The following is a 16,814-nucleotide window of genomic DNA, read 5'->3' on the forward strand; positions in this document are numbered from 1 at the left end:
ATAAAAACACAATATTTATCATGTTTTGAGTCAAATCAATAAAAAGGTGAGGCAAGGCCAATCCACAAAGGCTTGAAGTGTGAAAGCTTCGAACCGGTTACACAGAGTGACAGGTTGGCTCTTAACAGTCGGCTAGCGTTTTCCTCATAAAAGTCGTTTTTCTTCTTTTACGACGTGAGACGGACGCCGCTGTCGGTCGCGCTGGAGATTAAAGCCGCTCAAGCTTTTAACTCGTCTGTCACACGGTTGTGGTGGTCTTTTTTTAGCAGGTTTCATAAATTTGGAGATAGAGAATCCTGCTGTGATGAATGAAATTTATGGTAGTTTTATTTTTATTGTGCAACTTTCAGAGTTTAAAGGTGAAATTTATTTTCACCAGTGCATTTTGGGGATTTATAGCTTAGTTCTATTTTGTACAAGACAACTTTTAGAGGGAATTTATTAGGGCTGCAGCTATCAATTATTTTAGTAGTCGATTAATCTACCAACTACTTAGTTTGAATAATCGAGTTTTAGGATTAGGAACATTTCATGTGTTGCAGAATACATTTCAGGAGATGCACTTTAAAAATAGCATTACATGCGATTACAAAATAAAATTCCACAGTGTTTCTTCAAACTATTAAAAAAATAAGTTAGAATTCCTGAGCTTAGCCTCAAACGGTATTTAAAAAATAAATGAGGATCTAAGTATGACAAAAGAACAATTGGCCAACTTGCATAGCAAAAGTCCGCTAGCTTAAATGCTATAAAATGCTAACATTTTTTTTTTTTTACAATGCTCTTAACAAATCGTTCTAAAACATATTCCCACAAAAAACTTACAAATGTACGTATTAAAAAAACATTAGCTCAAACAAAAACTTACCTTATGTTGGTCTTAACAGGGAGCAGCTGAATTCTGCTATGTTAAATGAGTTATCATATTCACTATTGCCACTAGAGGGCAGTGTATCCACTTAAATCAATAAAACTAAATGCAAACAAGCCATTGATACGCCGCAGTAATTAAACGAATGCACTAAGAAGCAAAACTTGATTCAAAGCTTTTTTTCCAATCGAATTACTCGACTTAAACGATTAATCGTTGCAGCATTATTATTTATTAGGGTTGGGAATTTCGACTAATTTCTCTGTCAACTAGTCTCAGATTTTATTTGCGACTAGTTGACTAGTCTATGAGCAAGAAAACTCGTTATTCAGTACACATATTAAATAAAAAGTTTAAAATGCATAACTTTTGTCTTTTTACGAGCTATTTTAGCCCAAACATTCAAGACAATAAACCACATATTTCCAAAAATGGAAGATGGGCTGTCTCTTCCTCAGTTTAGTTTCCAGTTTAATTTTGCAATGTTTTCAGTTTGCCATGATGATAATTGCGATGTTTGTTCACTGCTTTTCGTCTTACTGTGAAGAAAAAGGAAATGACGATCGCTCTGTGACTGGGGAATTTACCGGCTGCTTTCATGGATGCTGCATCCCGGTAAAGTCGTGGACATTATACTAGGACACGACCCGGTTAATGTCGGTGTCATCTCTGTGTCTGTCGACCCAGGAAATTGCTTTCAGACATAAGGGCTCCCGGAGTTCAGCGTATGTCTGAAAGGGGCTCATGATACAGCATTTAACTGATTAGTAAAATACGAAACGTTTAATTATGAGTAGGCGGTTAAACAACTAAATGACTAGTCCCACACATATCTGTAGTGTTTTGTATTTTTATCTTCTGAAAATTATGAAAGGTTTTCCCCTGGTTACGAAGTACTCGACTTACGCAATTTCGACTTTCCGACGCCAGAGTCTCATCTGCCATTTTGGTGTTTTGTTGGTTTTTTTAAGTCTCATAAACAGTACCTTATACACCTCACAGTGTCTTATTTTTTACCTTACTTTAATAATATGACATGTTCTGTCCTCACTCAACATGAAGTTGTACAGCTTCACAGACATCAAACTACAGATGAAACGAGTACTCGAGCAACTCGAGTAACTCGAGTTTAAAAACTGATCCGAGTAATTTTTTTCACCTCGAGTAATCGTTTATTTTGACAGCTCTAAGCATCACGTTTTGCTCGGACTACTTTTAATGCGGTACAACGCGCTGTCATGTGCGGAGAGGAAGAAGGAAAAAAAAAAAAACTTAACTGCAGCCGACAGCCGCCACAAACGACGCCGACGTTGCTAAATACTAGCCCGCACGATGCTACGTTGGTACAGGTAGCGTCTGTTAAGTCTCATAGAGATCACATGTATGTTAAACTAGATGCGCAATGACAGACTCGGCCGCGTCTGGGCAGCGTTAGTAAACAGCCGCCATCTTAAAGCAGTAGAGCGCTAAGCGCTAACAAAGAGCGCTAAGCGCTAATAAATAAGATTAACGTCACTGTTGCTACTAGCTCACGTAACGTTAGCCCTGCGGAGGGCTAGGTTTCATTTAATTATGACCACTGTCGATGCGTGGCTAACGTGTCTTACATACAGGCTTTAACATAACATAGCATTGTGGAGTGATGAGGGTGTAAAATAAAAACTTAATCATGCTAACTATCAATTTTAGCTCAGTAGTCATTGCTGGATAAAACACCAAGTAGCACTGGTCCCTAATTTGCTCCGATACAGCCTGTATCATACATTTATTTTGAACACTGCAAAAACTCAAAATCCTATCAGGACTTACAGTTTAGACTAACTTAAAACTTAACTAGAACTTAAAAATGGCTTGACACAAAGAGAAATTCAATTGAAACTCGTGGGGAAAAATCCTAACTTTTAAGTGATGTGTGTTATCAAGCGTAACGGCATTTTTAGGTAAGATATAAATATACATATATATATATATATATATATATATATATTTTTTTTTTTAATAAGATCTAAAAGTTTTTTGAGTGAAAGCAGTGAATTAGTCTTTTTTTTTAATTCTAGTTACATCTGAGATGCAATTGTTGGCTGTTTTCAACAATATACATCGAAAATGAAGACATTGATTGACTGAAAATGGTTCAAGATTAGATGAAACGTCTTGTTTTCTCATGTATATTTATAATTGCTCTTCACCTAAAAATATATTTGTTTTATCCGATTACTCGATTAATCGATAGAATTTTCAGTCGATTACTCGATTACTAAAATATTCGATAGCTGCAGCCCTACATCAAACCAACGTGCTTTTTGAAGATTTTTACTTCCTTCACTTTTGACAATTTGTAAAGCTGTAACATGCTGTTCATTTATGTTCAAAAGGACACACATTTTAACAATAAAACATTTGACACCAAACGTCCATCTAGTCCGATCAATATGTAAATTTAGTAGATAAAATTAGTCTAATTTTCCTAACAAAAGTCCGTTAGCTTAAATGCTATGAATGCTAACTTATTTACAATTATCTTTGCAAATTGCTCACACTTAACTCCACAAACTGTAGCTGTAAACCTAATTACAAATGCATACACAAACATATATTAGCTGAAACAACTTACAGCCTTATGTGTGCCAAACCAGAGCGCAGTTGTCCTTTATCCATGTCAGACGAGAGTCTGCTCATCAGTCATAAGGGCACCAGAGGGCAGTGTATCCTCCATCATTAAACAAAATACAATACTTTAGTAGTTTTTTGGATAGTTATTTTCGGGGTATTTAAAGGAATATTTCTGATTTACATGGAATTTCGGTTTACCACGCCAGCGTAGGAACGGAACTCGTTTGTAACCTGGGGACTACCTGTGCACTAATCCTGAAAACGGTGTTTATTATTGAATTTTGAGCACTTTTGTACCTTTTATTTTACCTCTGTTCAGGACCCGTACATCTTTGAGCCAAATTGTCAGGTGAAGGTGGATGAGTATGGCTTCTTCGTCTCGTGGAAAAGTGAAGGAAAGGTACGTGAGTGCCACGTAAGACCCTCAAGTGTGTTGTTCATTGCCTCGATAATAGTGTTGTGTAGCTGGAGGTGTGAGTTGTGTACGGGTCAATGTGACCCAGAGTCAAGTCGCTCCTGTCAGTTCAATATTTAAGACTGTCACGTGTCTGGTTCCTCTTTTTCATTGTCATTCTCCCTCCTGTCCATCCACTCTTCCCGCTGCAGGAGGGCCAGGTGCTGGAGTGCTCCCTTATCAATAGTATCCGCGTCGGTGCCACTCCAAAGGTGAGAAAAAGCATGCACCACTAAAAGACTCCCGCTGTGATAAAAAAAGCTAATATGGATGTTGTTCTTGTTTGTCTTGAGGTGCTCTTTTGCTCTTGATACGCTAGGTTAAGGAGTTTGGGTCAAAAGCTAATGCGTAGAAGGCACTCTGTTCCTTTTTACATAAGTCATTATCACACAATGTGACTGTCACACCTAAATAGACATCCACTCATCAAATTGTCGTGTTGGAAATCAGCTATTTCTTTATTTATTTCCATTATATAGAGGAAAATTGAAGTGCAGCTTTGTGAAGTAGCTGGTTGGATGGGACTAAAGCATGATGCTAACATACTTAAAAGTTGTACCTTTTTATAACACAGACGTGTGTGAGTGTCAGACAGTCTCCATAAAGTATAATCAAGATGCAAGTCGTCAGTTGCCCGCCAGCAGCCTCCTGGGCGGCACAGGTGTGAGGTGCTTTACGCAGCCATTAGCAGCTCTCTCCTCATTGTTGATAGTGAGCAGACGTGATCCCCAAATGTGTATGTGTGTGTGCATACATGTGTGAGGGCACGTACCAAGATGATGTGTCCAGATAGCAGCCTTGTCTGTTGTTTTGCTGCTCGTGAGTGAGGCACATGCAGAGTGGGATGAAAGGGCTTCTCCTGCAAAGCTAATGTTGTTACTTACAGAAGCACACGTAATGCAATGAGCCACCAGGAGATGAATGGCACTCAATGCGTGCGCCTGCTGGCCTCACTCGGCCTGTTGCTGGGTGCTTTGCTTTCAGCCTTAATGCACACTTATACACAGTTTCATCTACAGTGGATGATAGATGCAGTGTTGAGAAGTAACAAATATGTTGTTACTGTACTACAACACACAAAAATATTATTACTCTACTACAACACACTTCAGAGATTTACTTTGTTTTTATAGCTCCCTGTATTTGAAAACATACTGTTTGTACTTTGCTTTCCATATTTGAATTTAAAGTAAAAATTCAATAAAGTACATTTCAGAGTCAATTTTTACTCAGGTAATTGAGGTAAAACAGCACTTCAACCTTTATTGAATAATTGTTTTATGCATTTATTACTGCTTCTACTTAAGAATGTAGTACATGTACTAGTACCGTATCGGCCCGAATATAAGACGGCCCTGCTTATAAGACGACCCAGCCTTTTTTTTCCAGACTCAAGTTTGAAAAAGACTTTTTTAAACACCATATTATTTTTAATACAGAAAATAATTACAGTACATCTGAAACAAATGATTAGAACAATATATTTGAGAGAAATGCATGTTATTTTGCCTCATTCAAATCTTAATATCTGAACATTTAAATTAGTAAACTAAAGTGCAATCACATTCGTAAATGAATGGCTTCTGGTTTTTGAAATGTAAATAAACCAATTTATTGTGATAAAACAACAAAATTCCAATAACTGCATAAACCATCAAAGTGAAGTCTAACTGTAACTGTAGTCTTGAAACAAATCTGAATAAGGAAAAACTTTGCAATAAAATAATGCAAACTGGTTAAACTTGAGAGTAGCTGAGATCTGTCATGACAGAACATCGCTTCAATGATATCTGGCGCCATCTAGCGTCGTGAATGGGCATAATGTCTAGACCGCGAATACAAGACGACCCCCACTTTTTCAGTCTTATTTCAATGCAGAAAACACAGTCTTATATTCGGGCCAATACGGTACATTTTTTTCAACGTTTCAGAGGTGTATTTGTCTATTGTCTTCATACAAAGACATTCACTTTCATTAGAGATGTCCAAATACAGATTTTTTTGACATCCAATACAATTTTTATCAAGATGGTCTTTACTGTGATCGGACCGATAGCTTTATTTTTGGACAATTAAAAATAATACACCCATTAAATGATAAATCATATCTTTGTATTAAAGTGAGCCCTGCTGGTACCTCCTCAAGAAATGCTCTGTTTTACAAATATTTGATGATGCTTTTTCATAATCGTTGGCTTCTAAAGAGTCGTTCCACACAGCGGACATGTTTACCTATTAGTTTGATTTACAGCAGCCGAAAAGCGTGACAGTGCTGAAAATCGGATCCGATCTTGTGACCAAATCCGATACTCCAAAAATATCAGTATGCTAGGGATAAACGATATTGGAAAAAACTTACATTGCGACTTTTTGGGAGTTTGCGATATATATTGCAAGATGAAAACTAGAAGAATTTTCACCAGATGACTTGAATAGCTTTGTTTGGAAAGACTTACGTTGACTCACCATGACCACATTGTATTCAAATCGATGTTGTTTTTGTCATTGACGACTATAACGAAAATATTTCGTCAACGAAAATGTTTTTCATGACAATGACAAGACGATAACGAGCTAAAAACATGTCCGGGAGACTAAAACATGACAAGACTAATGCCAGTTTTCTTCTGCCGAGACAACGACGAGATGAAAATTACGCAATAGTTTTCGTCACACGGTCACAATATGCGACATTTTATGTGTAGTTAGCCTGCATCGTAGCAGTGTCTGGTTGTGGCACTCATGTGACGTGCTGCTGGTCTCCAGTCTCCAGGCTTGCACACATGCATTCATGGTAAGATTTGTTTTCTTATCTTGGCCAGACAGAGCATGCAATGTTGCTTTAGCCTTTGAAGGTTCGTGCTGGGTGATCATCATACACTAAATGTAACTCATAGCGATAGCATTGCATTCGTGTTAGCATTAGACTAATGCTAATGGCAAGCGTCCTCTTAAACTCTCTATTTTTCGTGGCGTCCAGGTTGGTATAATTACTTGAAAATAACGTACTAATTTCCTGCTCAGTGTGTATTATCACCAAATACGCGTTGTCCTTGTAGACCCTATAATATGTGCTTGACTGTCAATGTTCATTCGAAACAGTTGGAAACTTATTTATCTTTAGAGTAAATTTTTTTATATATATATTTTTTAATTTTACCGACGAAAAACGTCAACTAAAACGAGACCAAATTAATCTTGCGTTTTCGTCAACAAAAACTAGACGAAGACAAACATATTTTGAGATGGCTAATATGTGACTAAGACTAATAAGTATTATCATCCAAAAGACGAAGACTCAGACGAAAATTAGAAGGGCTGCCATGTACAACACTGATTCAAATAATACTTCAGGCTAAGGGGATTCCTCTGGGAATTATGAAAATCGATGTATATAAAAGGGATCCAGGAGGTATTTTCTCTGCACACTTGCTGCTTTTATGAAGCAAAACAGAAGTTTACGTGTTAAAAAAAAAAAAAAAAAACTATCGCACATCCTGCTATAGGACTGTTGCGCATGCACATATTGCAATAGCTATGTTGAAACGATATATTGTGTAGGGCTTCTAAGTATCGAATCGGGACAGCACTAATTGTAATGTTCAATTTGTAATCCAAATTAGATGAAAATAATAATTCATATAAAAACTAACTATTGTGTAATACAGTACATTTTGTTCCATGGTGTTGGCACCAGACATATGTAGTGTATTGTTGCGAAATTTCAATAAAATTGTCCTGATCATGATCATTAAAAAAATAAATAAATAAAAGGGTAATACTTTATAATAACTATCCGTTTTACTAGTTAATAGATCATTAGTAAACTGTTGATAAATGATTTATTGTTGATTTGTGAAGTATTTATTAACAGTTTGTTAAGCATTTACAGGGTGTTCCAATATGGTTGACCCCATTCTAAATGCCCATGCTAGTTGATGGATCTTGATCAAACTATATACACTTTATGTTGAAGGTCATAAGTTTTATTGGTTAAATATACAAAGAAAAGTACAAATATTTGTTGGTTCTATGGCAGATTTTCATAAATGTGCAACATGAGCTCTGCCTGCAAAATGCCTTATCAAAATGCCTTTTCTTTTGAAGTGAACGTAATTTCTTAACCTGAAAAGATAGAAATGCCAAACGTTACACACAAAAACTTGAAACGTTTCTACACAAACTGTGTTTCAGGTTAAGAACACTCAGTAAATGCTTAACAAACTGTTAACAAATACTTCACAAATCAACAATAAATCATTTATCAACAGTTTACTAATGATCTATTAACTAGTAAAACGGAGTTATTATAAAGTGTTACCAATAAAGGTAATAAAATGCAAAGAAGCCCAGTAAAAATCACACTTAATTGCTGAGACTGAAGGTTTCCTGCTGTATTTGTTATCATCATCCATACAATATTGTGTGTCTTTCCATGCCAGGACCCTAAAATCCTGTCGTCGTTCGAGGCCATTGGCAAGACAGAGGCCGACCTGGAAGGCTGTATCATCTGTATCTGCAGCGGTGCCGATCTGGTCAACCTCAACTTTATGTTCATGGTGGCAGAGAACGCAGACACGGCCAGGGTATGAGAAAATGCAGTGAATAGAATATGAGCAAGGGCATCTTTACATTCATATTGGAGGAATGGTTTAACCTGCAACTAGAATAATACTTTTCATATTCTAGCAGATGCACTAGAACCTTGCTACTTTGGGTCAGCAGCCAACACCAAACAAAGAGCGCCTATTCAGTCACTCCACTTTTAAAGGCTTTTAGTCACACTACAATCCTTTCGACGAAGCGCTCTGTAAATTGTGCATCGGTGAATGGATTGTCCAACTCCCACACTGCCTAACAGTGATTCGCTCTAGAAATTCTCATCGCATACATTGAAAATCGAAACATTCAATTTTCTCTTTTTAGTGAGGCCTTGAAGCAGGCTAGCAACTTTGAACATGTTAACAAATCATTTGTCTTGCTTTAACCCTGACTGCAGCATGTATTTTGTGTAGTAACCTGCTGGTCATTTTAGTTTTTGTTACTGAAGGTTTTAGTGAGTGATTTGCGAGTGTGCCTTTGCAAACTGAAGTATCTTAATCTGTGCTACCTAATGGAGTTCATCTATTTAGCTTTATTTTATTTTTTTCCCACATTGCCTCCCATTGACTGTGATAGACGAACTAGAACTGCTCTAGACATTAGCTTTGGCATGATGCAACCTACAACACTGAAACTAAGGAAACAGATTGACAACATCCCCATTGTTGCAACTGCTTTAATGTTATTTCATAAATTAATCAGCTGTGAAGGAATCTGACCTTCTAGCCAGACCGCCAGAATCGCACCAGTCGAACCGCCGGACCCACGCTGGCGTAGATCCAACGATCCGGGCCGGCAAGACCCCGGCAATCCGGCCAGAAGGGCAAACTCTGCCCGTTCAGCTTAGTCTTAACCCTTTGTACTGAGTCCATTTTGAAAAGTTTAAAGAAGGCTCACCCAAAACAAGTTGACAATTTATTCAGGTCGACAGTGATCAAAACAGCAAGGCGAAACAGACTCAGGCGAGGAGGTAAACTCGTTCCAAGGTCACCACATCAGAAGTCATCAAAAGGTTCCCGAGAAAAATGACAACGCTTCATTAAACATTCATTCTTCCGAAGGCTCTCGTTGGGCAGGCCGTGGGCAGGAAGAAGGGTGTGATTAGGCATTGTTTGAGATTATTGTTTTTTTGTGGATTGGACAGGAGGATTCAGGAGTTACTGTTGTCAGGGCAACGAGGGTTGTGAATTTTGCCACCTCAGCGTCAAGGGGGCTCTTGGAGTCTTGTCAGTCGTGTCATCAGTTGGATATCGGGCGTTTGTTTTCGTTGTATTGGCACAGAGCATCCCGCCATTTGTTCTGGAGTGTCTGGGAGAACTGAATGCAGACGTGGGCTTGTCAGCGTCAATCTTGCTCAGTCAGCTGCATGACACAGGCGCTGGGTTTATCTCTCATGCCCTATATTCTGCTTGTGTTCCTTAAACTATGGTATAAGTGCTATTTATTCTATATTGGGTGTGTTAGAGTAATACAAACAGTTAGACGTTGCCTACGAGAAAAGGTACTATCTCCTTCAGCTGCCATTGACAGGGATAGACGTACAATCCATTCTGAATTGGAGGGTTGACAACTGACAACAACATAGTTATGGCAACAGTGATATTTTTTCTTTCCAATATGCTGAACACGTCTGATATTTGATCATCATTCAATTGCTCCCAGCGGCTTCCAGTCAAAATGGATTGGATGTCTATTGATGTCAGTAGCACAGAAACATGATCATTCATTGCCAGCCGTCCCATGTCAAATGTATTTGACTCCTACTGTTGTCTAGTGCTGCAACGATTAACTCGAGGAATGCGATTAGAAAAAAGCTTCGAATCAAATATTGCTGCTTTGAGTATTCGTCTATTTAGAGTGGCTTTGTAATGGTTTGTTTTGAAAGTGTTTGCATTTAGTTATATTGATTTCGGGGGATACACTGCCCTCCAGTGGCAACAGTGAATATGACATAATTCATTTAACATGGCTGAGTCCAGCTGCTCCTGTTAAAGCTGTAGTGTGAACTAATTTCTTCACATGCCAAATAGGGTCACAAGTAAAGTAATTAAACATTGTCCACCAAATAAAGCATGAAAAAATAATTTATATGTTGTATATTTGACAAAATAATCGCGTTTCCGAAGTTCGAGCCTGAAAGGGGACGAACCCGGAAGTGATACGTCACACCGGGAACAGCGTTGGCAGCTCCATACATACGGCCGCCAAACAAAGCCCTTCAAACAATGATTCAAACAGCGATATAAGCGATAGACCGAGCGCAAGGGAGGAGATCCAAGTTTTTGAAGAGTTGGAGGAAGAAGAGGAGCTTGGAATTTTATGTTGGATCTAAAATGTATTAGCCAGACGCTAATCAGAATGCAAACAATGTACCTAGACTACCTGACATGGAATGGATACAAGACCCATCGAGATTACAACATTGGTAAGATATAGGCTGTTATTATTTTTATGATTTGAAGATGCAGGCATTTGCACATAATGTTATGTTTTTGTCTATCTGATGACATTGTTAAAAAAAATAAATAATCAGACTTCATGTTCATTTTGGCAGATCCGGCAGCTCTCGTGCACATAAAATAATAATATAAAAACGTTGGGGGGAAAGAAGGAGATGAGTCTTCGATGGCTTTCTCCACTTTATTGTGGCAACAATAAGAAAACAAAATAATAGCGGACTGCCGCCACATTCGACCGCGAAGTTTTGCTTCTCGCCGATCTCCTCCTCGCCTCCCACTCCAGCGTCTCTTAAACGGATTGTGCATAGTGTCTTGTTATGAGCTTTTTGTTTACAAATGTATCGAACACACGACGCGCTGACAACCTTGTCTCTTTATTAACACATGGAGCAGTTCTTATGGAAAAGTTAGAACACAGCTCGGCACAGTTCTCGGCAGGAATTGGCGTCTAATGGCGTGAGGAAATGTAGTTTTTTCACACAAGCGAACAGATTACAAAGCACCACTTCAGTGTTGTCCCGAGACTACATTTCCCATGATTCACTGCGTGACCTTCGCGCTCGCTGATTCGCTGCGAGATTGACTCAATGGCTACGCTAAACCAACACGCTTTTTTTCAGCTGTCACCTGTCAGCGGCTCTCATAGCTTATACTGTTCAATTCCACAACAGTAGGCAGCTATGCTTTGACAAAGTCATCAGTCATCTATCCAAAAATCACACTTACTTTTTGGCAAATCCTTGATCATAAGCAGACCGGTTAAGGAAGCAGGCATCTTCGAAGTGTTTGCAGCAGAGAACACTACTCGATGATGGCGTGAAATTGATTCGCTTCGTGCGAACGAAAGATGTCCATTTACGTGCCCTGCTGTCCTTTGGCCACTCATACAACTTTTCGTTTGAGCGAGAACAAAACATCGCCACACACCTCTGTGGCATCTTACCGAGAAGCAATGCAACAAACAATACTGTTCTATGGTGGACTTCCCTCGCACGTCTAGGTGTGACGTAATTTCCGAAGATTGCCGAAGAAAAGCATTTTCGTTGTCAAGGGCGTTGCTATGGGTTAAACAAAGAATCTGGAAGGGTTGCGTAAAAAAAAATAATGAAAATATGCTTATAATTGTTTAGCCATTGATATTATTCAAAAACATGGTTGGCCAACCTTACTTCAAAGTTCCCCTTTAAAACCAACATAAGGTAAGCTTTTTTTCGAGCTAATATTTTTTTAATGCATTCGTAATTGAGTTTATAGGTACATTTAGACGTTTTTTTTTTGTGGGAATATGTGTTTGAACGATTTATTAAGAGCACTGTAAAAGTATATAGCATTCAATGTAGCTGACTTTTGCTTTGCAAGTTAGCCAATTGTTCTTGGATCCTTTTTTTAATACCATTTGAGGATAAGCTCAGGTATTTCATTTTATTTTAAAATGAAAGTGCAATTCTACATAGATTGAAGAAACCCTCGGGAATTTTATTTTGTATTCTCATTTAATCCTCTTTTGAAAGTGCAATCTTTACATCTCCCAAAATGTATCCTGCAACACATTAAATGTTCTTAATTCGATTATTCGAACTGACTAGTCAGTAGATTAATGGACTACTAAAATAATCGATAGCTGCAGCCCTACTGTTGTCAGTGGCAATGAATGAATGAAGATTGTGACTGTTTTCTATCAATGGTGTTCCATAAATACTGAAGCATAAACCCTAGTGCACACGTTCCAAAATTTCTCCGGTGCCTGCGTGGATGAAACCTAACCACTTGAATGATCCGCTCACTTGTCACCATCCTGTCAAACAACAGCAGGACAGCGTTTGTGTGGAGAGCTGACCCAAAATAGCTGCATTAGCGCATGTTTGTCGTGATGACAGAATGCGTCTATCAGTGTAGTTCACTCACGGTGACTTTTATTAGCTGTTTGACAAAGCTTATAGACATTCGCAGACTTCGCAGATGCTACTTATAGCCGTCCAGTTATGCAAAGTGTTGAATCCATTGTATTGAGGGCATTTGTGTTACTGTATTTGGCTTCTACAAGCGACCAAGAAAAGCGTAAAATAAATGACAAATATAGAGATAGAAAGAATTCAGTACACATTTTATGCTGCTTGCTGCTTTAACCCTGTAGTGAAAAATGTTTGGGCATATTAAAATTTTGGAAGGATTAGATTGAAAAAGCTCACTTGAACAACATGCTTTCAGCTACTCTATTCAAGACAGTGCTATGTATTCTCCTTGCAGCTGGTCTAAACAGAACAAGAAAAACGTTGAGTTCAAAAGTTGAGTTTCTATGCTCAGAGTCAACAAAAGTCAAGCTTTGACAATGGAGAAAGTACTACCTGTTGGAGAAAAAATGCTTCTTTATTAATAGCAGCATTGGTTTTCAATAAGACAATTGTGCACAAGTGTATCTAGGATATAAAACAAGCTAAAACAAGGTGCCACTTTCTACATTCATGTTCATCCAGGTTTAGTGGACATGGATTTTGATGAATAATAGTTCAAATAATGCAAAGTACCATCTTTTCCGGACTATAAGTCACACTTTTTTCATAGTTTGACTGGGTCTGCGACTTATACTCCAGTGCTACTTATATATGGCGGAAAACACAGACAAGGCTGAAAAAGCAGTTTCTGCTCTTGCGCTCCTTTCTAAAAAATAAACTGCTGTATTTTAAGCCAAAAGAACTGTTGTGTTTGATAGAACAAAATGTCTATATGCTGCCATAACAGTTTCATGCGGGCTTTGCACCCCTCTTAAAATAAACTGTATTTTAAGCCAAAAGAACTGTTGTGTTTGACAGAACAATATGTCTGTATGCTGCCATAGCAGTTCCATGGGGGCTTTTCACCCCTTTTTAAAATAAACTGTATTTTAAGCCAAAAGAACTGTTGTGTGTGACAGGACAATATGTCTTTATGCTGTCGTAGCAGTTTTATGGCGTATTAAGCCCCCAAACTATTTTTAATTTGTCCATTTTACCCTGAAGACCCCCGTTTAAAGACACCGCGCAACCGCTTTTGTTTCAACCTAGCCATAAAAAGAAGGTAAGTAATTATATTTATTATTTGATATCATTTTTAGAATCCTTAATTGATGTCTAATATTTAATTTGAAAAAATTATTTACTTGCATATTTTAAACTTTTAAACAAATTACGTCACAATGAAAAAAATAGTGTCTGTAAATAAGCCAAGGATATCTACCTCATAACTATCGCTTAATTGTATTTTTTTTTTTTTGTTACTGTCGCATTCCCCCCGCTATTTTAGATGATAAATAATTGATCCAAACAAAGAAAAATTGGGGGGGGGGGGGGGGGGGGGGGGGGGGCGTTTAAAAGGGTAAATATTTGAAAAATCTCATTTCGACCACTCCTTGATGTCTGCGATTTCTGCTTTGCGACTTGTTATATTACCGTGTTTCACCCATAAAATCCCCAAAAGGTCCAGCTGTGGCCATTCACAGCTGTGTCTTGACAGTCAATGATACATGCTACATGGGGTTTTTGGAACGAAATAAGGTATGTACGCGATAATATCTCGTTAAAATCATGGCGTCTTTAATTATACTCTCTCATGCTCTCACCTCGAGTTATGGTTTGGGGGTTTAATTTTTTTTAAATATGCCCTCCTGTTCAAAATGTTTCTTCCCCCAGAAAATTGAGATTTTAAAAATTGAGATTTTAAGCGTTCCAATAATGTATCAAACACGTAGACAGGACAATTTTGAAATTTGGCCAAATTTGCGGTCTCGTAGCGGAACTTCAAGTCACCTGAGTGTTTTCCGCCATATGTTTTTTTTCCTCCACTCAGCCTGTTATCTTGTGTTATTTAGGCCATAGTTATCCGAAAAACTGTTTATATGTTATGTTAACAAAGGCCTATTTAGCCTGTTGTTCTCCATTTTACTATTAGTACTTCAAAGTATAATGCTTGATCTTTGTTTTTGATCAATTAAAAATGACCACCAAAAATATGACTTGTACTGTAGTGCGACATATGTTTTTTTCCACTTTGTTTTACATTCTTTGGCTGGTGCTACTTATACTCAAGTGCGATTTATAGTCCAAGAAATATAGTAAATCTGTATTAAAATATTATATTTCAGGATTTGTCCTCACAAATTTTCTTTGTGGTTTCACAAAGGACGTTTGTGCATGTAGCATTTGCCACCATTGGGTGACATAAACACACACACACACCCAGAGATATACGCACACACACACACGTTCACTAAGACACAAGCACCACCTCCCAGCATGCATTTTGCCCACAGTAGCACACCTCAGGACAGATATTTACATCAGCACACGTACACACAAACTCACCCTGCAGCCTGTGTTATCTTGCTTAATGAGTTAATCTTGATGTCAGTCATGCGGTACAGAGCCGCAGGCACAAATATCAATAAGTCTTTTTTACCCCGTTCTACATCTCCTATTCATAAACTCTTGGATCTTATCATAAGTTATCGGAGTCGCAACGTGCGGCTAAAACGATCATACCCGCTGAGGTTAGTGGCTGTGTGGTTATTGGTTTTCAATCAGATTGGATTTTTGTGTCTTGCAAGTTGTTGTTGTTTTGGTTTGTGCAGAAATGGACGGAGGGGTTGAGATCAGTGATTCACAACTTCAAAGCCAACAACGTTTGTCCGATGACTTCTCTGAAAAAACAGTGAGTGCCATTGGTGGTCAACATGCATGCACTTCACTGAGTAATTAATGTTTTCTTGTCTCAGCTGGATAAAGATGTGCGTCCTGACCAATGTGAACGGCAAGATTCCTGTTAGAGGGTAAGTACACAAATGACAATGAGATCGAAACTCCTTTTTATGCCGTTAAGTCTTTTGCCCTCTTGTTGAAGGATTACACGGACGTTTGCGTCTGGCAAGACCGAGAAGGGTATTTTCCAGGCCTTGAAGGATTTGGGCCTTCCTAGTGGCAAGGTGAGCATTCGCGTACACCCAGAATACAACTGTAGCTTTAATCGATAACCACATGTTTTTGATTTCGCCCGCAGAATGATGAAATTGAGCAATCGGTGTTCACGTTTGACATTTTCTACGCACTCACGCAGAAGATTTGCCCTCGCACGGACTTAGAGGACCTTTTCAAGAAGATGTAAGAATCCATCGTTCTTCTTTACTGTATGTATTTTGTGTTTTTGTCATTGTTGCGAACGTACGATTAGTAATGGTTGCATCTTAAAGATAAACACGGTGGAACATTACTAGAGTTGTCCGATAATTACTTTTTCACTGATAACCGATATCCCGATATTGTCCAACTCCAAAAATCCGATACACGTATATACAGAGGTGGATAGAGTAGCCAAAATTTTACTCAAGTAAGAGTAGCGTTACTTCAAAAATACTATTTCTCAAGTAGAATTACCGTAATTTCCCGAACATAACGCGCACTTTTTTCCCCCCAAAATTTACTCGTAAAATCATGGGTGCGCGTTATTCACGGGTACAGGGACGGAGACAGAAAAAATTCATCGTGATTCATGTTCCATTGTAAGCATGGACCAGCACAATATTAGTACTTTTCGTTTATTATTCACCGGTACATTTTTCTTACTTTTGCGTTGCAACACGCCAGCACGCGGCGATGTTGTCTTGAAGAGAACGTATACGGTGATCCGTTTTGTATAAATGTTGACCGTATGGCGAGCTAGGACAGGAGTCTGAAGAAGAGTTTCGAACCACTGAGCCAAGCCACGTTGCTTTATTTACATTGAAACTCACAAAATAGCAACGTACATCTTGCACGCAAAGGGGGCGAGGGGGTTTGGGGGAGGTGCA

General features: G+C 38.4%; 1 protein-coding gene across 5 annotated transcripts in view; it reads left to right on the forward strand.

The window, feature by feature from the left end:
* The window catches only part of LOC130907664 (1-phosphatidylinositol 4,5-bisphosphate phosphodiesterase beta-4-like), a 144,412-nt gene that overhangs the window by 79,392 nt on the left and 48,206 nt on the right, over positions 1-16,814 (forward strand). For 4 of the 5 annotated variants that reach the window (XM_057823007.1, XM_057823006.1, XM_057823004.1 and 1 more), the window contains 7 exons: positions 3,804-3,884; positions 4,091-4,150; positions 8,381-8,524; positions 15,603-15,682; positions 15,747-15,800; positions 15,872-15,953; positions 16,028-16,128. In XM_057823007.1, the coding sequence (XP_057678990.1) occupies positions 3,804-3,884; positions 4,091-4,150; positions 8,381-8,524; positions 15,603-15,682; positions 15,747-15,800; positions 15,872-15,953; positions 16,028-16,128 (602 nt within the window). Of the gene's footprint in view, positions 1-3,803; positions 3,885-4,090; positions 4,151-8,380; positions 8,525-15,602; positions 15,683-15,746; positions 15,801-15,871; positions 15,954-16,027; positions 16,129-16,814 lie in introns of those variants that run through there. The other variant, XM_057823008.1, reaches the window with a different exon arrangement.

Source organism: Corythoichthys intestinalis, chromosome 19 (genome assembly GCF_030265065.1).
Source record: "Corythoichthys intestinalis isolate RoL2023-P3 chromosome 19, ASM3026506v1, whole genome shotgun sequence".
In the NCBI taxonomy this organism is placed as follows: domain Eukaryota; kingdom Metazoa; phylum Chordata; class Actinopteri; order Syngnathiformes; family Syngnathidae; genus Corythoichthys; species Corythoichthys intestinalis.